At 43.3% G+C, this 25,347-nt stretch overlaps 2 protein-coding genes across 5 annotated transcripts in view; one reads left to right on the top strand and one right to left on the bottom strand.

Annotated features, from left to right (window-relative positions):
- Window positions 1-13,457, bottom strand: part of POP1 (POP1 homolog, ribonuclease P/MRP subunit) — a 45,187-nt gene extending 31,730 nt beyond the window's left edge. Inside the window, exons 1-4 of one of the 4 annotated variants that reach the window (XM_065582165.1) lie at window positions 13,302-13,441; window positions 12,306-12,404; window positions 7,606-7,752; window positions 5,829-6,002 (exon numbers count right to left, since the gene is read on the bottom strand). In XM_065582165.1, coding sequence (XP_065438237.1) covers window positions 5,829-6,002; window positions 7,606-7,750 — 319 coding nt within the window. In that variant the 5' untranslated portion in view covers window positions 7,751-7,752; window positions 12,306-12,404; window positions 13,302-13,441. Of the gene's footprint in view, window positions 1-5,828; window positions 6,003-7,605; window positions 7,765-12,305; window positions 12,405-13,301 lie in introns of all 4 variants that reach the window. The other 3 variants (XM_065582167.1, XM_042845077.2, XM_065582166.1) reach the window with 3 other exon arrangements.
- Window positions 13,458-13,553: 96 nt separating this feature from the next.
- RIDA (reactive intermediate imine deaminase A homolog) lies at window positions 13,554-23,408 on the top strand. Its single transcript, XM_005291642.4, has 6 exons — window positions 13,554-13,713; window positions 17,310-17,415; window positions 18,209-18,263; window positions 19,298-19,366; window positions 21,949-22,004; window positions 22,470-23,408. Exons 1-6 carry the CDS (start codon window positions 13,649-13,651, stop codon window positions 22,530-22,532), a joined length of 414 nt encoding a protein of 137 aa, XP_005291699.2. The 5' UTR covers window positions 13,554-13,648; the 3' UTR covers window positions 22,533-23,408.
- Window positions 23,409-25,347: the final 1,939 nt, after the last annotated feature.

The following is a 25,347-nucleotide window of genomic DNA, read 5'->3' as shown; positions in this document are numbered from 1 at the left end:
GCTAACTGATAGCACTGATTTTGCACTCTGATTTAAGTTTACCAATTGATACAGTATTGCCAAATCATGTAAATTAGTGTGTTTTATTTGCCCCTTTCCTTCCATATATGAAGGTACCTTGTCAAAAGATTTTCAGAAAGCGAAGTACACTATATTCACTGGATCCCCCTTGTCCAGGGTTTTGGCTGCCCTAAGCAGCCAAACAAACCAAAAAAAAAAAAAAAAAAAAAGCTGCGATCGCGATCTGCGGCAGCAATTCGGCGGAAGGTCCTTCGCTCCGAGCAGGAGTGAGGGACCGTCCGCCGAATTGCCGCCGAACAGCTGGACGTGACATCCCTCTCCGGAGGGGCCGCCCCAAGCACCTGCTTGGTAAGCTGGTGCCTGGAGCCGGCCCTGCCCTTGTCCACATTATTAGATTTCTTTCAGGAGGTCAACAGTAAATTGGTTAGGAATGATTTCCCTTTACAAAAAACATGTTGACTTCCCAACATATGTTCAGCTGTGTCTGACAATTCTGCTCTTTACTATAGTTTCAACCAATTTGCATGGTACATAAGTCAGGCTTACTGACCCGTAATTGCTAGGATCGTCTCTGGAGCCCTTTTAAAAAATTGGCGGCACATTAGCTATCCTCCAGTCATTTGGTACAGAAGCGGATTTAAATGCTAGGTTACAAATCACAGTCAGTAGTTCTGCAATTTCACATTTGAGTATCTTCAGAACTCTTGGGTGAATACCATCTGGTCCTGATGACTTATTACTGTCTAATTTATCAATTTGTTCCAAAACCACCTCTAACATCTCAGTCCGAGACAGTTCCTCCGATTTGTCACATAAAAAGAATGGCTCAGGTTTGGAAATCTCCCTCACATCCTCAGCCGTGAAGACAGATGCAAAGAATTCATTTAGTTTCTCCACAATGGCCTTATCGTCCTTGAGTGCTCCCTTAGCATCTCAATCATCCAGTGACCCCACTGGCTGTTTAGCAGGCTTCCTGCATCTGATATACTTAGCAATTTTTTATTTTTTATAGTTATTTCGAGAGTCTTTGGCTAGCTGTTCTTCAAATTCTTTTTTGGTCTTCCTAGTTATATTTTTACACTTCATTTGCCAGAGTTTATGCTCCTTTCTATTTTCCTCACTGGGATTTCACTTCCACTTTTTAAAGGATGCCTTTTTGCCTCTCACTGCTTCTTTTACTTTGTTGTTTAGACACGATAGCACTTTTTTGGTTCTGTTTTTTTAATTTGGGGTATACATTTAAGTTGAGCCTCTATTAAGGTGTTCTTAAAAAGTTTCCATGCAGCTTGCAAGGAGTCACTTTTTGCACGGTCTTTTAATTTCTGTTTAATTAACTTCCTCATTTTTGCGCAGTCCCCCTTTCTGAAATGAAATGCTACCATGTTGGGCTGCTGTGGTGTTTTCTCCGCCACAAGTTAAATTTAATTATATTATGGTCACTTACCAAGCAGTCCAACTATATTCACCTCTTGGACCAGGTTCTGTGTTCCACTTAAGACTAAATCAAGAATTGCCTCTCCTTTTGTGGGTTCCAGGACTAGCTGCTCCAAGAAGCAGTCATTTAAGGTGCCAAGAAACTTTCATCTCTGCATCCCGTCCTGAGGTGATATGTACCCAATCAATATGGGGATAGGTGAAATCCCCCATTATTGAGTTTTATTTTTATAGCCTCTCTAATCTCCCTGAGCATTTCACAGTCACTATTACCATCCTGGTCAGGTGGTCGGTAGCATATCCCTACTGCTGTTTTCTTATTTGAGCATGGAATTACTATCCATAGAGATGCTATGGTACAGTTTGGTTCATTTAAGATTTTTACTTCATTTTCTTTTATGCTTTCTTTCACACACAGTGCTACTCCCCCACCAGCATGACTTGTTCTGTCCTCCTGATATATATTGTACCCTGGTATTACTGTGTCTCATTGTTTATCCTCATTCTACCAAGTTTCTGTGACACCTATTATATCAATATCCTCATTTAATACAAGGCACTCTAGTTCACTCATATTTAGACTTCTAGCATTTGAATATGAGCACTTTAAAAACATGTCACTTTTTAGCTGTCTGCCATTACTTGATGTAATTGAATGGGACACTCTCATATCAGATCCTACCCGTATTTTTTCTATTTTCCATCCTCTCCTCCTTACTAGGACATAGAGAATCTCCATTAATAGTTCCTTCCCTAAGGGATGTCTCTGTCCAAACCACGGGCTCCTTCACACCTGTCAGCTTCCCTGCAGCCCTTAGTTTAAAAACTGCTCTATGACCTTTTTAATTTTAAGTGCCAGCAATCTGGTTCCATTTTGGTTTAGGTGGAGCCCATCCTTCCTGTATAGGCTCCCCCTTTCCCAAAAGTTTCTCCAGTTCCTAATAAATCTAAACCCCTCCTCCCTACACCATTGTCTCATCCATGCATTGAGACCCCGCAGTTCTGTCTAACTAGCCCAGCACGTAGAACTGGAAGCATTTCAGAGAATACTACCATGGAGGTTCTGGACTTCAATCTTACCAACCAGCCTAAATTTAGCCTTCAGGACCTCTCTCCTATCCTTCCCTATGTCATTGGTACCTACATGTACCACAGCTACCAGCTCCTTCCCAGCACTACACATAAGTCTACCTAGATGTCTCGAGAGACCTGCAACCTTTGCACCAGGCAGGCAAGCCACCGGTCATCGCAAACCCAGCTAACCATTACCTGTCTCTTCCTAATAACTGGAGTTCCCTTCCCCAGAGAGGTATCCTCAGTGCGAGAGGATACCACATCATCATCTGGAAGGAGGGTCCCAACTTTGGGATTGTTTCCCTCAGCTCCAGTTGGATGTTCTCCCTCTGAGACTTTCATCCTCAACAGCAGAGACTGTCAGACTCAGGGTGGGACCATTCTACTGTGTCCTGGAAAGTCTCATCTATGTACTTCTCTGTCTCCCTTAGTTCCTCCAGTTCAGCCACTCTGGCCTCCAAAGCCCATACACAGTCTCTGAGGGCCAGGAGCTCCTTGTACCGAATGCACACATACACCACCTGCCCACGTGATAAGCATAACAAACAGACTCGCTGATTACATTAAGGCAATGTTTACACTGTACACCACTGGCAGAACCTCACAGGGTATGTGTAGCTATCTCCCGATGCAAGGATGATGTCTGCCAAGGGGGTTCATTGGGGTGGGTTTTTAAGTGGCTGAGGAGCCCAATTCATGCCCTGCAGATCCCCCCCCCCAGAAGTGACAGGTGTAATCTTGGAGGAGACAGTTGTTGGCTGGACTGTTGTGCCCTTTCTTTCCTCCTTTGCTTCTCTGTCTCACAAGCACGTCTGTTCTCAAAGTGAGCTGTGGCTTGGTGTATGGTATGGTGCCACTGTGTTCTGTTCTGCACCAAATCCTCCCAGTTTGTTGGGTTGATGCCTCCCTTTTTAAGGAGTACTTTCAGTATGTCTTTGAAGTGCTTCCGCTGGAGTCCTTCTTCCCTGATTTAACTGAGAGAAGATTACTTGCTTTGGGAGGCGAGCGTCAGGCATACGCACACAGTGGAGTTGGTGTTTCATGACCTGCACTTTTATACTGCTGATGTTGGCTGCAGAGAGAACACATTAGTGTGTCGGTCTTCCCAGCTGATCCTCCCGAGGCAGTGCTTTTGGAATCACTCCAGCTTTGTCTGTAAGTTACCCAGGTCCATCCCTCTCTGATGGGCTGCAACCTTGTTATGGTGGAGAGGTTTGTGTGTGCTAAAGACCCTCAGAGCTACATTGTCCGGAACTTTCATATTCCTGGTAGGGTCCCTCTTGGCAAGCAGCTCTGAGGCGAGGCTCCTGACTAACCACAGTCCAAACTTCACAAGACCCTAATGGTGGATCAGGCGCATATAGAGGACCTTTTAGTACTCTGTGACTGTGAAGACGGATGAGAGCTGCAGCAGAAGGGAGGCCCCCCCCGGTTGTCTTGGATCTCCTCGCCACTCGGTCAGGGTTTTCCTCCTGTCTTGGATCTCCTCGCCACTGGGTCAGGGTTTTCCACAAGTTTCATGTGGTTACCGTCTGCACATGGGTTTCCCCATGTTAAAGATTTCATACGCAGGCCTTGGTCTAAGGACTCTCACCCGCACAAAGCCCTGCAGTGCTGGACGAGTGATCTCTTGAAGTGTTTAGTCACAAATCTGCATGCAGGCGACAGCCGTGTGACGGTCGTCTTGTGCTCGGATGAGACAGACGTGCATTTTGGCAGCAGCGGCTGTGACTGAGCAGGCCTTTTTAGGATCCCCTCTGCTGACCCCAAATGGGGAGGGGGCTAGAAAAGGCATCCCAAACATAGGCAGTCTCACACTCCTCTGACTGGATGGCCGCATACAGTGGGATCACTCTACTCTGCGACCGAAACAAAGGATATAAGAATGAATTTAGCCACCTGGAAAGTCAGTACCCTTACGGACTCTCAGCACAATGAATGTTCAGAAAGAATTGCCATAATTGCCAGAGAACTGGCAAGACTCAACATTGACATTGCAGCTCTTAGTGAGACCCGCCGGGCCACTGAGGGCCAATTAAAAGAGGATGGAGGTGGCTGCACCTTCTGTTGGAAAGAAAAGCCACCGTAAGAGATGCATTCATGGGATTGGCTTTGCCATCAAAAATAAGATCACCAGTCAGCTTTTGGAGTCTCCCATGGGGATCAACAAGTGCCTCATGACTCTTCAGCTTAAGCTCTGCAGCAATCAATGCACCATGGTCATCGGTATATACACCCCCAACACCTGATGATGAGGAAGACCACTAAGAACAGTTTTATAGCACTCTTGATGCAGTCCTCACAGCCACACTTAAGGCAGACAAACATCCTCCTGGGAGATTTCAATGCCAGATTGAACGGGACTCCCAACTCTGGAGTGGCACAATAGGCAAAGAAGGGGTGGGAAATGTAAACCCCAATGGTATTCTCCTCCTCAACAAACAAGTGGAGCATGACCTGCTCTTCACAAATACCACCTTCAGGCAGAATAACAAATTTAAGACCACCTGGAAACATCCTCGGTCCAAACACTGGCACCTACTTAGTTATAATCAGAGCCCGAGATTACGCCGACATCTGTATATCACATGAACCATGAGAGGTACAGCTCACTGTCGGTCAGACCATTGATTAGCAAGATCAATCGTGTACCTTAGGTGTAGCTATACGTCACAGTGAAAAAACAGGCTGTATGTCTAGCTACACATGTCAGTGAAAGGTACCCGCTGCTGGGGCCTTTCCCTGCTGCTGCACGGAAAGATTACAGCAGCAGGGAAGAAGCAGGACACTACACTGCTAAAAAGAGCAGCATAGATGGGGAAGGTACTGCTTGGATAAGTAGGGTATGCACCCACAGGGTTCAGGCATATTCTTACTCTACGTGCCTAAGCAGTGCCTCCCTATCTACACTGCTGTTTATATCAGCGCTAGAGGATGTGTAGTGTATGTCTTCTACATACTGCCGAAAGTGTGCAGTGCAGACATCTTAAAAATGTAGGTCCATTGACAGCATTCATTTTTCTAACCTACAAAAATCCAGAATACGTACATCTTTGTGACTAAGTATGTTTAAATCCACAATACTGAAAAAAGTGGCTTAAAGATTTAGTGTTAGTTTCAATCCGGAAGAGTACTTCTACTGAGGGGTGGGGGGGGACCTGATAAAACGGAAGTCTACAAGTGTATATCAAATAAAGTCTCAGTTCTTCCAGATTTTACTATCATTTAAAAACAAAAAGCCATGGACCTGAACTATCAGTCCATGGTAACTTCTAGCAAAAGTTTCTCTGGACACTTACCTGTTACGTATTTAGGCATTTCTTGAGAAACATTTTGGTGTCCTCCTCTCCAGCCTCCTCTTCCTCTACTTTGCCCCTTAGAAAAATATTGTTCTTTCCTGTACGAAGGTCCAGGAGACTGATGTTGATGTCTCTGCTGCTGAAACTCCTGTGAACTATCAGGATGGAGATCTGCTAGCATGTTGAAAAAAGAAACAGAGGAAGCGAAAATGCTATTAGACCAGCCTGAATAAATGAGCAAACAACATTTTTCTAGATTTTGTATTGTTTTAAATATTAAGTTATCTACCCTATCAGTTTCTATTTTATAGAAGTCAACAATGGCATAAAAGTGATCAGTATATATATATTTGAAGAACCTTATGAAAACAATGCACTGTATGTACGAGGTAAAGGGCTGCAAAAAGCCTTGCTCTGTTCAACAGCAAGCCTCCAGCAGATTAAGAAGCTGTTTTTACAGGATAAAAGTTGAGTCCAGCCCATTCTTTGGCCTCAATACCACATTCGATATGCCAGCATGGAACCTTCTGCCCAGTCCCATTGACTAGAATAAGATTGTCTGTGGTGATGGCTCCCAATGCAAGATCCAGGCATCTGACTGGATGAACTGGTGTTTTTCATACATGGGGTTCTAGAAAGACAAACAAATAGTATTTTCCCCTTAAACCCATGATTGTGTGCTATGTAAATTAACTGGGCTTCCTCACATAAGCTATGGAGATACATAAAGATACTTTTCTAGGTTCTTTTGTCTACCTTAAATATATTGTTACACCTGTGTTTCTATTAAAAGTACTTGTGTTTCACATATACAATCTTATTATTTTTAAGAAAGGTATTAATTTCGTGCAACAAGTTAAAGCATGTTTTCGACGCTGGAGATCCAAGCCAAGATTTTTCAGTAATGGGTGTCTGAAATTAGGATCTTAAGACACAGGTGCACAAATAAGTGGCCTGAGTTTTCAAGTGAGCTGATCACACAATAGTATCCACTGAATGTTTCAATATGCCTTCAACAAGGCCTCAGGAGACTAATTTAAAAAAAAATCTTGGCTATGGTTATAAGCACATCTTAGGTCTCAACTGGCTAAGAGTTGAGCGCTTTCAGCATAACCCTCCTTGATCATTTACTTACATCAAACATTCCTCTTATAATTAGCTGCCTCCAAAGAGATCTAGCAATGAAGCAGCAAGAAATCAAGAATGAGGAACATTAAGATGACACCAACAACTTGAAACCTAGTCAGTTTCTAAAGAAAATTAGAAGTTGCTTCAGGTACTACTCCGGACCATAAGGTCCCCTATTAAGTTTTGTGGTTTTACAATCACGGCTTTCTTTTTTTTGAAGAAGTGTTTCTCTCTTCTCTGTGAAAGGCCTATTCAAACAGGAACATGAGAAAGCAACAAAGCCAACTACACAAAACAAAAAAAGAGAAAAGTCATTTTTTTATTCAGATCCAGTTTCCGTAAGCTTATGTGATCTCTTTAAGAAGCAGTGTGTTTAAAAAAAAAAAAAGAAATCAGAACTCTCACTTCTTAAGTTGATGGTATCCTTTTAAAGAAGTGCACGAAACCTTGCACAAAGCTGGCCCTAAAAACCATAATGCGATCAGTTCATCTGTTTAAAAACACTTAAATTTACCTAATTAGGTGAAGAGAGGAAGTAGTACCATTGGTTCCAAAGCACTAAACCCTGACCCACATACAAAAAGATGACAGTCGGGAAAAAGTTTATTTGTATTCAATAAATGTTGAACGAACTTCACACATTTCACACCTTGTTTTGGAGTTTGAAAAGATCTACTTCCCCCATTATGGTGCTGTATTCCACTAGGACATGGTCCACAATCAGAAGATAAGGTGACACTGGCAGGCTGATTTCTCATTTTCTTGGCACGTTTCTTCTCTCTTGCATTAGACATTTCTGACAAAAAACGAAACAAAAAAATTCAAAAAGGAGACCATCAGCATATGTACTCTTCCACTTGGCATCACAAAGCAATACCCAAGACCTTGTCTATGCACACAAATTGTACCACTTCACCTATACACCAGTACAGTAAGTGGTACAACTTCCCCGCATGTTGCTGCAGTTCTGTTGTTATAAAAGTGCTTTACACTGGAATAGCTAATCCTGTAGGTCAGGAGAAAAGCAACAATGCTATAAATAGGATGAGCAGAATTCAACTTTTTAAAATACTTCAATAGATAATATCCATGTTAATTTTTAAGCATTTTTAAATTTTATCAATAAGTTTTCAGTTAAACAAAATTATGGAGGGGGGGTTAAGAGACAATGTAATAAAAGTTAAAGCTTTATAGCCTTTAAAACACAAAATAATCGCCACCAGCAACACCACACGTCAAAATAAATATTCTTAAATCAAATTAATAAGTTCTCAATCATCATTTTTCTAGCTTTTGCTATCTATAAATTTCAGTTATCAATGGAAATATTTTTTCTCCATTTGTGTGTGTGTGTGTGTGTATGGTAAAATCAACACTTACTGACATTTACAGATATATCTAAGCTTGGAAGGATTAGTTTTCTAACGCACCTTTACACAGAGAAATGCATCCACACCAGAAGTTGGACCAATTTAATTACACTGGTCTACAATTTTTGAGAAGTTGTCTGCTTCAGAGATAAAATATGCTATTTAGTATGTATTTTGATGTGCTGAATTCAAATATGACAATTAAAACAACTAATTGACTACTGTTCCTAAGATATTTAAGTTTTTACATTTTATGTCTATGTATATTGTGTAGATAGTAGAGTTTTAATCATAAATTGTAAACCTAGGTCTTTTCATGTGTTTATGGTTGCTTTACATGATAATATTTCACCTGTCCTGTTTATGGAACACTTTAAAAAAATCAGCAAAAGGGTTACATAAATAAAATTGATTATGAAACAAAAGGCAAAAAACTATTATGTACATAGTTTAGTCCTATTCAGTGTCTACTCGGCGCTTCTTGGCTTGTCTCTTGTATTCATTAAATGGAGCATCTCTCTCTTGTCACTGTCCAGCAATAGTCTGCAAGCATTGATGGGCTCCATTTGCCCTGATAGCGTTTCTCCATTGTTGCAATGTCCTGGTGAAATCGCTCGCCGTGCTCGTCGCTCACTGCTCCGCAGTTCGGTGGGAAAAAAATCTAGATGAGAGTGCAAAAAATGTATCTTTAGTGACATGTTGCAACCAAGGCTTTTGTATGCCTTGAGGAGGTTTTCCACCAACAACCTGTAGTTGTCTGCCTTGTTGTTTCCGAGAAACTTTATTGCCACTAACTGGAAGGCTTTCCATGCCGTCTTTTCCTTGCCACGTAGTGCATGGTCAAATGCATCATCTCAAAGAAGTTCACGAATCTGAGGACCAATAAAGACACCTTCCTTTATCTTCGCTTCACTTAACCTTGGAAATTTTCCACGGAGGTACTTGAAAGCTGCTTGTGTTTTGTCAATGGCCTTGACAAAGTTCTTCATCAGACCCAGCTTGATGTGTAAGGGTGGTAACAAAATCTTCCTTGATTCAACAAGTGGTGGCTGCTGAACACTTTTCCTCCCAGGCTCCAATGACTGTCGGAGTGGCCAATCTTTCTTGATGTAGTGGGAATCTCTTGCAAGACTATCCCATTCGCAGAGAAAACAGCAGTACTTTGTGTATCCAGTCTGCAGACCAAGCAAGAGAGCAACAACCTTCAAATCACCACAAAGCTGCCACTGACGTTGGTCATAGTTTATGCACCTCAAAAGGTGTTTCATGTTGTCATAGGTTTCCTTCATATGGACTGCATGACCAACTGGAATTGATGGCAAAACATTGCCATTATGCAGTAAAACAGCTTTAAGACTCGTCTTCGATGAATCAATGAACAGTCTCCACTCATCTGGATCGTGAACGATGTTGGGCTGCCATCACACCATCGATGTTGTTGCAGGCTACAAGATCACCTTCCATGAAAAAGAATGGGACAAGATCCTTTTGACTGACACGGAACATGGAAACCCTAACATCACTGCCAGGAGATTCCACTGCTGTAGTCTGGAGCCCAACAGCTCTGCCTTACTCTTGGGTAGTTCCAAATCCCTGACAAGGTCATTCAGTTCACCTTGTGTTATGAGGTGTGGTTCAGAGGAAGAGGATGGGAGAAAATGGGTCCTGTGACATTGATGGTTTAGGACCAGAAGTTTCATCCTCTTCCTCATCTGACTCAAGTGAGAATGATTCTGGTGCATCAGGAACCGGCAGTCCTTCTCCTTGGGGTACTGGGCGTATAGCTGATGGAATGTTTGGATAATGCACAGTCCACTTTTTCTTCTTTGACACACCTTTCCCAGCTGGAGGCACCATGCAGAAGTAACAATTGCTGGTATGATCTGTTGGCTCTCTCCAAATCATTGGCACTGCAAAAGGCATAGATTTCCTTTTCAACCACTGTCGAAGATTTGTTGCACAAGTGTTGCAGCATATGTGTGGGGCCCACCTCTTGTCCTGATCTCCAATTTTGCAGCCAAAAATAAAGGTGATAGGCTTTCTTAACCATAGTGGTTATACTGCACTTTTGTGATGCAAAAGTCACTTCACCACAAACATAGCAGAAGTTCACACAAATACAAGGCATCTCTGCTCACTCTGGCTAAACAGAAATGCGTCCCTTTGCAAAATCAAACACTGACAAATAAGAGCACGACACTGTATGATTTCTAGAGCTGATATAGGGCAATTTGTTCAGCAGAGTGATGTAAGCTTCGTTATGATTGCATCCATGCCTTCTAGGAATAACATGATGCAATTCATATCATGTATGACGCAATACCAGCTTCAGATTGCATCATTCATTGTTTTGCCTAAAAAGCAAGTACTGTCCAAACCCAGTCATAGATTTATTCATAGATCCAGTCAAAGATGTATTTTAGTCATTTCTGGTTTAAATTGAGATCCCTTCCCTTTATAACTCACTTTTCCTCCGCCATTCTCAAGTCAAGGGTCGTATATACTGACCCAATAGCATATCTTGAAAACTAGAGCCAATCAACAATTTTAAGCATCATTTTCGTTCTCAGTGACCCAGAATTAGTAAAGTTTGAAGCATTTTGGCTGTAGAGCAGTGTTATCAAACCCTAGCAGAATAGTTTTACTAGCACAAAACCAGTGCACACCCAAGGCATTAAGGAAATAAATAAATGAAATGGAAAACTGCAAGTAGATTCCTTAAAACAATCCAGGGTAGTGATCAATGGCTCCATGTCTAGTTGGCAGCCGGTTTCAAGTGGAGTGCCCCAAGGGTCGGTCCTGGGGCCGGTTTTGTTTAATATCTTTATTAATGATCTGGAGGATGGTGTGGACTGCACTCTCAGCAAGTTTGCTGATGACACTAAACTAGGAGGCGTGGTAGATACCCTGGAGGGTAGGGATCGGATACAGAGGGACCTAGACAAATTAGAGGATTGGGCCAAAAAAACCTGATGAGGTTCAACAAGGACAAGTGCAGAGTCCTGCACTTAGGATGGAAGAATCCTATGCACTGCTACAGACTAGGGACCGAATGGCTAGATAGCAGTTCTGCAGAAAAGGACCTAGGGGTCTCACAGTGGATGAGAAGCTGGATATGAATCAACAGTGTGCTCTTGTTGCCAAGAAGGCTAATGGCATTTTGGGCTGTGTAAGTAGGGGCATTGCCAGCAGATCGAGGAACGTGATTGTTCCCCTTTATTCGACATTGGTGAGGCCTCATCTGGAGTACTGTGTCCAGTTTTGGGCCCCACACTACAGGAAGGATGTGGAAAAATTGGAAAAAGTCCAGCGGAGGTCAACAAAAATTATTAGGGGTCTGGAGCACATGACTTATGAGGAGAGGCTGAGGGAACTGGGATTGTTTAGTCTCCAGAAGAGAAGAATGAGGGGGGATTTGATAGCTGCTTCCAACTACCTGAAGGGGGGTTCCAAAGAGGATGGAGCTTGGCTGTTCTCAGTTGTGGCAGATGACAGAACAAGGAGCAATGGTCTCAAGTTGCAGTGAGAGAGGTCTAGGCTGGATATTAGGAAACACTATTTCACTAGGAGGGTGGTGAAGCACTGGAATGCGTTACCTAGGGAGGTGGTGGAATCTCCTTCCTTGGACGTTTTTAAGGCCCAGCTAGACAAAGCCCTGGCTGGGATGATTTAGTTGGAAATTGGTACTGCTTTGAGCAGGGGGTTGGACAAGATTACCTCCTGAGGTTCCTTCCAACCCTGATATTCTAGGATTCTATGAATCCAGTCACTGCACAAAATATTTATTGACAGGTGTGACTGCATGCTATATAGAAACTGTTTTACAATCTATGCCAATCCAATCCAGATCCCAAACTGAACTTCATTTGCTGCTGAAATGGCTGAAGCAAGGCACGAGACGTTTAACAGATGTGTTTCCCATGAAGTGAACTTAATGAAAGGGGTAAGGGGAGGGGGGCACACAATGCAGGTGTCTGACCTTCGCTTCCTGACTCAGCATGTCGGATGCTACAGCGCACAGCTGGGCGGCATGACTGCTAGGGAGCCGGCTACTGCCACATCCCCTCAGGGTCTAGCGCTGCAATGCAGGGACAGGATGCCCAGGGAGGTTCCATAGCACCAGCGTACAGCCAGGGTTGGGGTGATCAGCACAGGGCCAGGGCAGCCAGGCACCCCCCCAGGGAGAGCTGGGCAGGGCACCAGCACGCGGGGGGGAGGGACGGCCAGGCACCCCCCCAGGGAGAGCTGGGCAGGGCACCAGCACGCGGGGGGGGGGGGAGGGACGGCCAGGCACCCCCCCCAGGGAGAGCTGGGCAGGGCACCAGCACGTGGAGCTGGGGGGCCGCCAGGCACCCCCCCAGCGAGAGCCGGGCAGGGCATCAGCACGCGGGGGGGGGGGGGGGACGGCCAGGCACCCCCCCCAGGGAGAGCCGGGCAGGGCACCAGCACGCGGGGGGGGGGGGGGAGGGACGGCCAGGCACCCCCCCCAGGGAGAGCTGGGCAGGGCACCAGCACGCGGGGGGGGGGGGGGGAGAGGGACGGCCAGGCACCCCCCCCAGGGAGAGCTGGGCAGGGCACCAGCACGCGGGGGGGGGGGGCGGCGAGGGACGGCCAGGCACCCCCCCCAGGGAGAGCTGGGCAGGGCACCAGCACGCGGGGGGGGGGGCGGCTAGGCACCCCCCCAGGGAGAGCTGGGCAGGGCACCAGCACGCGGGGGGGGGAGGGACGGCCAGGCACCCCCCCAGGGAGAGCTGGGCAGGGCACCAGCACGTGGAGGGGGGGGGGGGGGGCGGCCAGGCACCCCCCCAGGGAGAGCCGGGCAGGGCATCAGCACGCGGGGGGGGGAGGGACGGCCAGGCACCCCCCCCCGGGAGAGCTGGGCAGGGCACCAGCACGTGGAGGGGGGGGGGCGGCCAGGCACCCCCCCAGGGAGAGTGGGGCACAGCGCTGAGGCCCCCATGCCCCCTGGCGTTACCTGGAAACGGATTGGTGCGGATACCCCGCGTGAGAGCAGCCTTCTTCGGCCTCTGTCCCACCAGGCTCTGCCCCTCTCCCCGAGAGCGGAACTGCGTCCCGGCCTCTCAGCCCACCGAAACCATGCCGCTGTGAGAAGCGCGCACGCGCATACGACCCTTTCAGGAAAGACTACATCCCCCAGCATCCTCCTTGAGAGGCGGGCCTGTCCCCTCCGGAGACGCATGCGCAGTTCGGTGCCGTCCCCACACGTGGGATTGGGGGGGTGGAGCCCTTACCCTTAGGTAAAAGAGCGAGACTGGCCGCAGGGAGCAAAGTGCAGAGTCTCGCGAGTGACAAAGGGCAGCTATGGCCACCCTGATAAAGAGAATAATCAGCACCCCGATGGCACCGGCTGCAATGGGCCCCTACAGGTAACGTGCCAGCCTCATTCGCTCATCTAGCGGGGACTCTCTCTGCCTTGTAGAGCGATGGCCTCGATGCTGCAAAGAGAACCACACAGAGACCTCCGTGACTGCGGTGGGGTTCCAAGTCTGTGATCCGCATGGAGCTCGTTTTATGAATAGGGCCTGTAGACTAGACAAGGCAGAACATACTTGGGAGGCTAAAAGGGGAACAACTTGGAAGAACTTTAAATGTAAGCTGGCAGCTCGTGTGGGCATTGCAGAAGAAGTGAGACTAGGATGGACTTGAAGGAAAAGATGGTTGAGGCTTAGTGAAGTGGGATAAAGTGAGATTCCACACGTTGGGAGTTGTGGGGGACAGACACGGAGATGGGAAAATTACAGTGCCTATGAACTGCAGACATCTTGCAATGAGGAAGTGTCCATAATATTCTTTGAAATTTAAAAAAAATGTAGAATTATCACTGAAGAGATGTTAATCATAGCTGTGGCTGCGTAATGGTAGGTTTGTCAACCTGCATTATGAAATTCTGTTTAAATTTTCAATCTCTCTATTGCAGTGAATAGAAGCATTATTACTGGGCAACTCCTATTCCAGTAAATTTTCTTTTGGTATTTACATAATGTTTTGCAATTGGCTTTGAAGTCTTTAATTGTATGCTGCCCAAAATGACTGGGTGTTGTGCCAGCAGCTGTGCTGTCAGTCAATGGCAATCAAAATATGCTGAGAATAGACTATACACTTCTCTAAAGTTAGCCCATCAGCACATTTCAGCAATACAGACAGAGAGCAGGTGTGCAGATTTTTAACCTCGCAACTGTAACCAACTTGTAGCTGATTTGTCAAGCAATGGCTAATTGGTGACTAAAAATGTGGATTTTATTGACTGTTTTAGATTTTTTCCATTACTTATATTACTGTTGAATGTTAAAGGCACTTCTTTTTAAAGCTCCTAGGTCACCAACATTAACAAACCAACGCACGCTTATAATAAAGAAAAATAATCCAGGAAGTTTCTAGAAGTCTTCCATGATCTATGTATTTTTGGAATGACATATTCTTAACAATTCCATGTTGAATGGCTTTAAGTAATCAAAACCCTTGGTGTGTCCAGTAAAAATTAAAAAGATATCAGCTATCTTAGTCTACTTTTTGTAAATCTTTGGCTTGGCATTTTATTTGTATCACCAATATCTATGAGATTTTTTTTTATAAGAATAGTTATATTTTAGTAACTGCATATTTTATTATAGCTTTTTATTTCTTACCTCATTTTGAATAGGAGGGAGGGAAACAAATTCCAGTTCAGGCAATTACAATCCTCCAGTCTTAATTCATCTTGATCGATCAGTCCTTCAGCCCTCATATAGATTATGCTGATCACAACACGTCTTCCATTCTTCTCTTATCCTGGCCTTCCTTCTCCGTGTGCGGCCATATCTTTTCACAATGAAACCTCCCCATCTCTTTGGAGGTCAGCCGTGGTGCTAGTACCAGTTGGCAACAGCTGCAGTCCATTGTCAGTGAGCCTCGCTATATGCCCGACCCATCACTTTTTACTGTACCTGCTTTCAACAACAACGGCCTGCACTCCACTCTGCTGGTTGATCACTTCATTGGGGACTCAGTTGTGGATTGAAATCCCCAGAATTCTTCTTTCCATCGCCCTCTCCATGACAGACAGTTGCTGCTCCTCTGTCTTCATCAGCATCCATGTTTCACTGCCATATAACATTGCTGGCAGTATTGAGTTGAAGAGGTTGGTGCATGTAGCCTTGTTGACTTTCTCCCCCCCCCCCCCCCCCCCTTGGTGGACATCCTTGATAGAATTGATGTGCGCCAACCAGCTTTCTTTCTTTGTGAGAATTCACCTTCCTGATCGTGGCACATGTTAATTTCTTGGCCCAAATAGACGTATTGCTCAACTTCTTTTTTTTGTTCTCCCTTGTCTGTTATTTGGGCTTTTGGCAAGGCATCAGACCGCATAAATTTTGTTTTGGAGTGGTTCATTTTCAGTCTGACTTGGCTGCTTTTTGTGTTGAATTCTCGCAGTATTTTCTGTAGTTTGATAGTATTTTCGGCAATCAACATGATATCATCCACGAATCTCAGAGGTTTAACTGGTCATCTGCCTCATTACCAAACTTGAGGCAGGCTGTGAAGAGTTTCAGTGAAACAGGGTCTCCTTGTTTTCACACTTTTTTTTTTTTAAACTGGAATGCGAAGGGGATGTCAAACAGTTATATCTCTAGTGTAGTCAGAATTTGCTTCCTTTAGTAGTTTGATGTAGTTTGTGTCAATGCCCTGCTCTGCAAGAGCTTTTAACTCTGTTTTGATCTCTACGCTGTTGAACACTTTTTCATAATCGATGAAGGCAATGCATAAAGGAAATTTTGTATTCCCTTGAGCATTCCAATAGCTGGTTTATAGTGAAAATATGGTCCATTCTGCTGAAATTCCTTTGAAAACTTACCTGCTCTCTCGGCTGCTGCTCGTCCAGACTCTGTGAGAGTCAGTTTGTTATTATTTTGGTGAACAACTTGTAGACCTGTGAGAGCAGGTATATTGGGCAATAGTTCTTTAGATCTTCACAATCCCCCTTCTTGTACAGCAAAATGGTGTTGGACTTCTTCCAGCTAGACGGTATCTTCTGCATTTCCAAGTAATGGCTAAACCTCTGAGCAAGGGTTTCCCAGAGGTCTTGGCCTCCAGCTCTTATCATTTCGGTTGTCAGTCTGTCTTTTCCTGGGGCTTTTCCTTCCTTCATTTGGTAAACCGCATGTCAAACTTCGCAGACAAGGACTGGGAGTCTAAATTACCCTTTTATTTTCAAAGGGATAAAGTATTCTTCATTTCCTGCCCTAATCTTTTCTGTACTGTGTCTGTGCACTATTAAAACAGCTCTTGTGTTTCGCTTCAGTGACTGGTGAAATGAGCTTTATAATAACACTTGTAGATCTCAAAACTTCTTACAAAGGAAAGCATTATATCCATTTTAAAAATGGAAAAACTGAGCCACAGAGACATGGAGTAACTTGCCCGAGGTCACAGTGCTGATAGTGGCAGAGAAGAAAATAGAATCCAGGTCTCTTGAGTCATAATTTAACACTAGACCACGGGTCCAAGCTGCCAGTAATGTATCTCTTACCTGAATCTTGGTGGTGTTGAGACATAACAATGTTTGTAAAAGAACTTGGAGAGCTTGGGATGGAAAGCACCACTTTAATTATTATGGGCAAGACTTTCGAAAGTTAGTAGGGTTGTTGACGGTAGAAATATATCTTTTTAGAAGCTTGAAAGTGACATTCTCTTTGTTACCAGATTAACTTTTCTCTTTTCAGTAAACACTGACTCTGCCTTTTCTACTACTAAAAATAACTGGCCCTATGATTCTTACACAGTACTTTACTTTCCAATGAGGTGGTATAGTCTGTTGCCACCTTCCCAGTCTGAGTTTTCTACCCCCATAAAATGTTATATATTAATGTGGGGGGGAAAGGTGAAATATTTCTTCAAGAGGTTTGCTCAAATAGTTCTGAGTGGTTGGATGGAAACGAGATTTTTCTGGATGAACTGTAAATATATGTATGACTTATAATTGCAGTCAAGCAGTGCTGATAGACCGGACCATGTATATCGCAGGACAGCTAGGCATGGATCCTTCTAGTGGTCAGCTTGTGCCTGGAGGGGCAAAAGAAGAAGCTAAACAGGTAAGAAGTTATCCAAAGTCTCCTAGCAATAAACTTAATATTTGAGTGTCTTAATCTTTGGCCTGTTTAGGCCCTGGAGCTACTGTATTCACAGAGAACAGAGGCCCAAACATGGAGGCTGGAGTATTGGAGACCATCCCGCACAGCAATCCAGGGAGCTGGGGGAAGATTAAAGAAGAGGAAAATGCCTCCTCTCCATCCTTGCCTTCCCCCACCCAAATAATGGGAGGTTGGGTAGGAAAATATTGAGAAATCCTTATTTCCAGCAGGGTGGGGGAAATGGTGCTTTAAATTTAATTGGACAATTGCTGACTGTTTGCAGTGTTGTCGCCTGAAGAAGAGCTCAAAAGCTTGTCCCTTCCACCAGCAGAAGTTGGTCCATTAAAAGATATTACCTCACCTACCTTGTTACTCATTCATTAGACACTTATAACAAAGACTGAGCCTCCAAGCAGACCCCAGGGAGGGGATCTAAGTAAGAATCCTAGGGCCAGCTGGCCTACTTGTCAGGGCATTGCCTCTGGACCTTGCTATTGCGCAGTGGTGAATCCCTCATCTTACGTATGTGCCTTTTCCTGAGTTAAATCAGGAATAAAAATGGAAGCCCTGCTGGAAGTGCAGTCACTATGGAAGATGATTTGTAACCTACCTTTCTTGTCTAATAAAAAGGTTGGCTACCATCTGAGGTTGTCTGGCGTACACTTTGATAGCTACATCTTGTGGTGCTGGTTTGTAGAGAAGCTATAACTTTAACAATGTCAGTACTTCAAGGCTCTGTTTTTCTTCTCGATAGGCACTAAAAAATATAGGGGAAATCCTGAAGGCTGCAGGCTGCGACTACTGCAATGGTGAGTGCCTACATAACAATAGTAGAGATGTCCAAGTATTTTATTTAGAGAAGAAAATAAAGTGACTTTTTTAAGGGAATCTTTTGTTGAATACACAATTGGTGCTTATAGCTGTGATACAAAAGAAAATATGATCCTAGACCCAAGGATTTTAAAATTGAAAAAGACAACCCAGTACACCTGGGAAACCCAGGGAAAGACTTTTATTTGAGGGATGTGTACACTAGGCTGTCCTTGCCCCAAATTTCTGAATAGTGATGCTACTGTTTTCAGCCCCATCTGTAGAGAGGGCTCCAGATGGTGGCTGTCGCTTTAAGCATCCTGTCCTCTAACCCAACTCCGAGCAGGTCTACAGGAACTGGGGTGAGATTCAGAAAGGTATTTAGGTTCCTATTTCCCATTGGTTTCAAGCTGCCTAAATACCTTTGTGAATCCCACCCTTGGGGCTTATAATGCTGCCAACACTAGTGCTATAACTGTGGAGCTGAGACAGCAGTAGCAATGGGAAAGGCGAGGGAGGGCTTAAAAGGGGGTTTAACAAAAAATCATAGTGTAGACAATGCCTTGGAAAGGCAGTGGCTTAGGGCACAGTAACACGTGCGCTTCATGGAAGAAATGAGCTTTGCAAAGGAATTTAAGGTTACAATTTTCAAAGCTGCTTTAGGGACACCCAGTTCCCATTAATTTCCCTTAGGTGGCATTGAAAGCATGAAGTGAGTCTATAGGTGTGTGCCCCTTTGAAAATTCCTGACACTGCACTTAATTAGGAAAAAAATCTTGTGAAAGCAGTAGTGCATGCTGAGTTTCAGGGCACTTCACTGTTTCTAAAATGTCATGATCTAGTGTAATAAGTTGGTATGAGTGGATCTAACTTCATTTTAATTTTAATAATAGATGTCAGTGTTCAGAGTGAGTGAGGTTTATCACTTGAGGTAAAATGAAGTATATGAACTGAATATTAAAGAAATGCACTGGGATTTTCATGCTGCATACAACCCAACGCTCCATAATATCTGCATTTGTGTAACTTCTAGTTGTAAAGACTACTGTGTTGATGGCTGACATGAAGGACTTCAGTGATATTAATGAAATCTACAAGCAGTGTAAGTGGATGTTTTGTTTCCATTTTAGCAGTCTCTTGTACAGTTTTATTGCTCACTAAGAGCAAAACTTAATGACCATCTATTTTGACATTCTTTAAGGTATGGGTTGAAACTGGATAGTCAAAACAAAAAGGAAAGTGACTTAGAAATAAGCATAGTAAATACGTAACTTTAGTAGGAATATTAGTCCTTCAGAAAAAGATGTCTGTTTCCCAATGACTCAGGTGTTCAGATTATTCCTGCTAGCTAAATCTCTGCCTTTCTCAGTTTAATGTGCTCTTAATAATCCATATGTAAAAAGGACTATGAATAGGATTCAAATTCCATACCTACGTTACACAAATCATAGGGCCAGATGACCGTGTCAGTCATACTGTAGATCCACAAAACTTGGTGTATGAGAAGGGCAGCTTCAGCATTTAACTGACACTGCTATACTACTTCATCCTTCAGTGAGGCAGATCTCCCAATTTACATGTCTTCCATGCTTTGTAGAATGGCTTTATCAAAAGTGGATGAAATTGGAACTGTTTACTTACTTTCATATGACAGCCAAAACAAATGGATCAGAGTGGAAACTTGCACTCTGAACCTGCTCACATATGTACTTGATAGGGTGTCTGGTCTTACAGTTCTCTCAGATAAACTGTATCAGAGGGGTAGCCGTGTTAGTCTGGATCCGTAAAAAGCGAGAGAGTCCTGTGGCACCTTGTAGACTAACAGAAGTACTGGAGCATAAGCTTTTGTGGGTGAATACGAAAGCTTAATACTCACCAATGAAAGCTTATGCTCCAATACTTCTGTTAGTCTATAAGGTGCCACAGGACTCTTTCTGGATTACCAGTTTATCTGAAAAAAGCGAGAAACAAAATTTAGCACTCACTAACATTGTGGGATTCTAACACTCCGTGCATAAATTGTTTTTTTCTAGACTCAACAAGACTAAAAAAAATAGCCCTCACGTAACACTTTAGACTTCAGCTAATTCTTCTTACAGCACCACTCTGAGATGGGCAAATACAATATTGTCTGTGATACAAACTTGTAAAGAGGGGCTCTCTCAGAACAGAGAGCTCAGTTCAATGTGGCTGAATAATAAATATGAAAATTAATTTGGTATGTTCTTGGCTCGCTCTCTCTCTCTCTCTCTCTCAGCAATTTAGAATCCATATGAGAGGAGGAAATGGGGAATGTATATCTTGTACCAAATGAGAACTAGCAGTGTTTGAGCATAGCTTAATGGTATGCCTCTTAAACGCTGCAAAGGCTAGTAAAAATCAGGTCCTTTGTATTGCTGGACTCATAGAGCCAAATATGTGCAGACTTTTTACAATTCTACATGCACACCATTGTATTTTCCCTAATGTTATGCTGCTGTAGGCAGCCTTCAAATGATTAATTTGTCGGGTTGTCTGGGGTTGTGCATGTTTATTTGTTGCCGTCTTGAAATAATCTGTTGAATTCTTTGGTGGGAAGCTGGTTGTTTAGTACAAGTATTACAGATGACACCATTCCTATTTGAGAACATAAAGGATAGTTGGTAAAATTTAGAGTACATTGAGGTAGGAGATTCTTAAGGGCCCAATTCTGCATTTTGAAACAGGAACGTGGGACCCTGAATACTTATCTATATAATCCAAATATGTGTTGACTCAATTTTTAAATCAATAGCAGCTTCTGGCCTCAAATAACTGTTTTTCTTTTATGGTAGATGTGGTTTCTGAATCTGAAGTAGTCTCTCTTTTGTATGTCAAAATGCAATTCCATGGGCATATGTACAGTATGCAGAACAGTTAAATACCTAGTTGCTCATTACCAGGCTCCCATGTAGCTGTAATTCATTAACACATTTGGTGTTTGCTCTTTCATTGTGACTTATTAACCTGATTCAGTAACAAGACCTTGTTATCAGGCACTGATCATAGAATTAAAACTTGCTAGTAAAAGCTGTCTACAACAGCTGAATTTGCACAGTATTATACCTTACTCAGATCTTACTCTGTTAGCTAGGTATCCTCAAAGTAGGAGCCTAATCATGGAGTTCAATTAAACTGCATGGAGTGCAGTTTAGGGCATACTATATAAAGGTGGCTGAAAACTCCCCTTTGCTCTCCATTGATCCTGGTGCTGCTCTGTGCAGGGCTGGCGTGTGCGCGTGTGTGTGTGTGTGTGTGTGTGCGCGCGCGCACAATGCCATGCCATGCCATGCCCGTCCCTTATCTGGGGCCCCTTTTTCTTGCTCATCTGGATATAAGAGCCCTCACATCAACTATGTCTCTGGAAGATCACCCATATACTGTGGTGACCTTTCCTGGGGCAAGTAAGCTGGTGCTTAGGGCCGTTCTATGCCAGTGGTATAAACAGTGGCTGCATCATACAAGAGAAGCTGATCTATGTTTCTTCTTGATCATGAAAACATAAATTACTGAGATTGTATAACAGGCCAAAAAAAAACCCAGAAATTTTTGTCTCTTAGCTGTTAAACTGTAAGTGTTCTAATGTGTATATGTATCTCTATAGATAATTCTGAACTGTGTATTGCAGGGCAAAGTTAAACTATTTATTTATCTTTTAAACTGTAGTTTTCAGGAGTAACTTCCCAGCCAGAGCCGCCTACCAGGTTGTTGCTTTGCCAAAAGTGAGTGGCAATTGTTCTTCTATAAATATCTATTCATTCTCATTCTCTGTCTCTCAACTTCCTGCAGCTGGAGGATTTTCATTCATAGCTAACTCCTGAATAGTTTGTTTTTAGTGAAAGATTTTTTTCTTATGTAGTTAAAATATGTAATCTCTCTGTCACACACACACACACACACACACACACGTATTGTAACATTAAAGGGGAGGAAACATCTCTTCAGGGATAAGGGATTATTGTGTGTGGAAGAATGATTAAAAGAAAGCTTTCAATTTTCATTAACATTGCTGAAGAAATTACTAATACAAAAAAATTAATCAAGATTTGTAGACTGAACCTCTTTGCAAAAGCAAAATCTGTAGTTTTCCAAGGTGTTTTTTTCTAAAGGGCACTATGCTCAATAATTTTTTTTTTTTTTAATGTAGGTCTCTAAATTCCTGTTCTGCTTCAATGTTTTCCCCACAGGATGCACGAGTTGAGATTGAAGCTGTAGCCATCCAGGGACCAATCCAAGAGGCATCAGCATGACTATAAATACAATACTCTAATACCCTACTAATTGTCTGAGGCTTAGACCCTGTTCCTGCAATTGGCTGCCTGTGGGCTCACCCCCATGGAAGCTCCATGGAGATGCACCTTGCACAGTCAATTGCAGGATCTTGCATTCTCTAAAACGCCAATCATGTAATGAATTCTGTGCAGGCAGATCCCTGTGCCCTTGTGTTGCCCCATTATCAATGGGGCTCTGCTGGTTTCAGGGTTTGTCTGTGCTCATTGCAGGACTGGGGCCTTAGTCTGTAGTGGTGGCTGGGTATTGTTACCTTCCTAAATGGTTGTTTCAGGTAAGGTTATCCAATAATGAACAAACTCTCAAAATATATGGAGGCAGGGAATTACATTGGTGGTAACTTGCAGAACTAACAGCATATGCTGTTACCTTTAGAAATCCTGCTAGCACTCTAGCTATAAATCATAGACCTGGGTTTTTAATACATCACTTAATATTTTTATAAATGAGGGGGAGTTCATGCATTTCTAACTAGAAAACCTGATTTGCTACAGCACAGAGGTGAAAATACATATTTAGGGATTCACTGTATGTACTTTGAACACCTGAAGTGTTGATTTAGATCCTGGACCTATATATCTAGATCTGATTTATCTTAGTTTTCTTCTAAAGAGTCACTTCTAACATACACTATGTTGCAGAAGTATGAGTAACTCATGTAAATCAGTTGAAAATTAATTTGTTTGAACTTTAGCACAGCTTCAAGTATCTGAAAGCTTACAAGTAGAATTTTGAATGACCTTGTTTGTTTTAATTAAAGATAATGAGTACATATTACCCCCAAAGCTAGATTTTTGTCTATCTAATGGGAATAAACCATAATTTCATGTATTAAATATGGTGGTCTCTGATTTTTGGGAATAAATCTGGTTTTTTTTTCATTTAAAAATAAATGCTTATCTTTCTTGGTATGACAACACGATGTCCGGGGAGGTGTGCTGCCTGCCTCCAAGCTGTTATGGAAAGGTTGCTGAAGCATATCTGTCCCTTTCACTACTAACCCATGCTGCTCATCGAGCTGGGCACTAATGATATTGCCAGGTCTCACTCCCAGAAGATCAGCAGCGACTTCAGGGCTCTGAGACCTAGGGTGAAGAAGTCAGGGGCACAGGTTCTGTTCTCCATCTCCAGACTGAAGTTAAGGGTGCAGGCAGGGACATGTGCATCCTGGAGATGAATGCATGACTGCACACCTGGTGTTGGTAGGAGGGCTTTTGCTTCATTGACCATGGAATGCTGTTTGAGAAGAGAGTCTGCTGGGAAGAGATAGGGTCCACCTGACCAGGCAGAGGAAGAACATCTTCATGTACCAACTTGCCAACCTAGTGAGAGGGTATTAAACTAGGTTGAAAGGGGGCAGGTAACAGCCCACTATAACCATAAAAAAAGACTACCTTAACAGGTCTACAGATTGGGAGGGACATGGAAAATTATAATCGGGTCATAGGAGCAACAAGAGGGAAGGCTGGGGGGGGGAGAGGAGGAGTCTGCTCGACATCTAAGATGTCTCTACACAACTGTACGGAGTATGGGGAATAAAAGGAAGAACTTTTAGTTAAATTTTATTAAAGTTAATGTTAAAAAAAAATTATATAGTACACAGGTTAAGAAAAGAGTGTCTGTATATCTGGGTATAGGACTTAGCTTATCCACAATACAAAATGTGTTTTAAAAAGTCATAAGATGCATATAGTGCTTAATCAGCAATAACCCAAATTAAGGTGAATACATTTAACAATACAGTTTAGATATTAGAATCCAAATACTTGGGTACATCACTCCTGAAAAGTTATACAGAGAGTTGGTTGTAGAAAGCAAAATATAGGAATGAGTGTAGATTGTCCCTCAGTAATTGAGCATTTAGAGTAGATTATCCATTTGGAAAATACAATCCATGAGGAAAGTATTTCAGTTACTTTTATTACTTAATTGGCAACAGCGAGAGAGAAATCTCATGATTGGACTATTGGTATGAAAGGGTAGAGCTTGTTCAAGGGGGGGAAAAGGGAAGTGCTTATCACCCACTGGCAGCCAGCTCTCCTTCCCCCTCCCTCCCAGCACCTCATGCCTGCCATGATCAGCTGTTCTGCAGCATGCAGGAGGCACTGGGGGAGGAGTGGGGATGGGGTGGGAACAGGTGGAGTGGGAACTTGGAGGAAGGAGTCAGGCAGGGACTTGGGGAAAGGGGTGCAGGCAGGGTGGAAGCTTGGAGGAGGGGGTTGGAGTTGAGCACCTCCAGGCCTGGAGGAAGCTAATGCCTGTGTATTGCATTATACATCAGGAATATGTACATTTATTCTGAGATCCAAAAGGAGGTGAGTGGCAGCCCAGTTTAAAGTTGCTGGGTAAAGAAAAAAAGTGGGGGGGAAAGGGGATTGGTAGGGTTTAGCATAGACCATCAACTTTGGAAGAGAATGAGGCATTTCTAGAACATAACAAATATCCAAAAGACAAGACCTGCTACTAATGGGGAATTTTAACTACCCAGGTATCTGTTGGAAAAGCAATATGACAAAACAACATTTCCAGTAAGTTTTTGGAATGTATTGGGGACCATTTTGTTTCAAAAAGTGGAGGAAGTAGCCAGGGGAACAGCCATTTTAGAATTGATTCTAACCACTAGGGAAAATTGGTTGTAACTCTGAAAGTAGAAGGTACTTTAGGTGAAAGTCACCGTGAAATGATTTCAGGGAAACCATGATTTTAAGGAAGAGCGAGAGAGAGAGCAGCAGAATAAGGACAATGGACTCCAAAAAAAGCCAACTCTAACAAACT

The sequence above is a fragment of the Chrysemys picta genome, chromosome 2 (genome assembly GCF_011386835.1).
Source record: "Chrysemys picta bellii isolate R12L10 chromosome 2, ASM1138683v2, whole genome shotgun sequence".
NCBI classification, from domain to species: Eukaryota; Metazoa; Chordata; order Testudines; family Emydidae; genus Chrysemys; species Chrysemys picta.
This window is presented reverse-complemented; position numbering and strand designations above follow the sequence as displayed.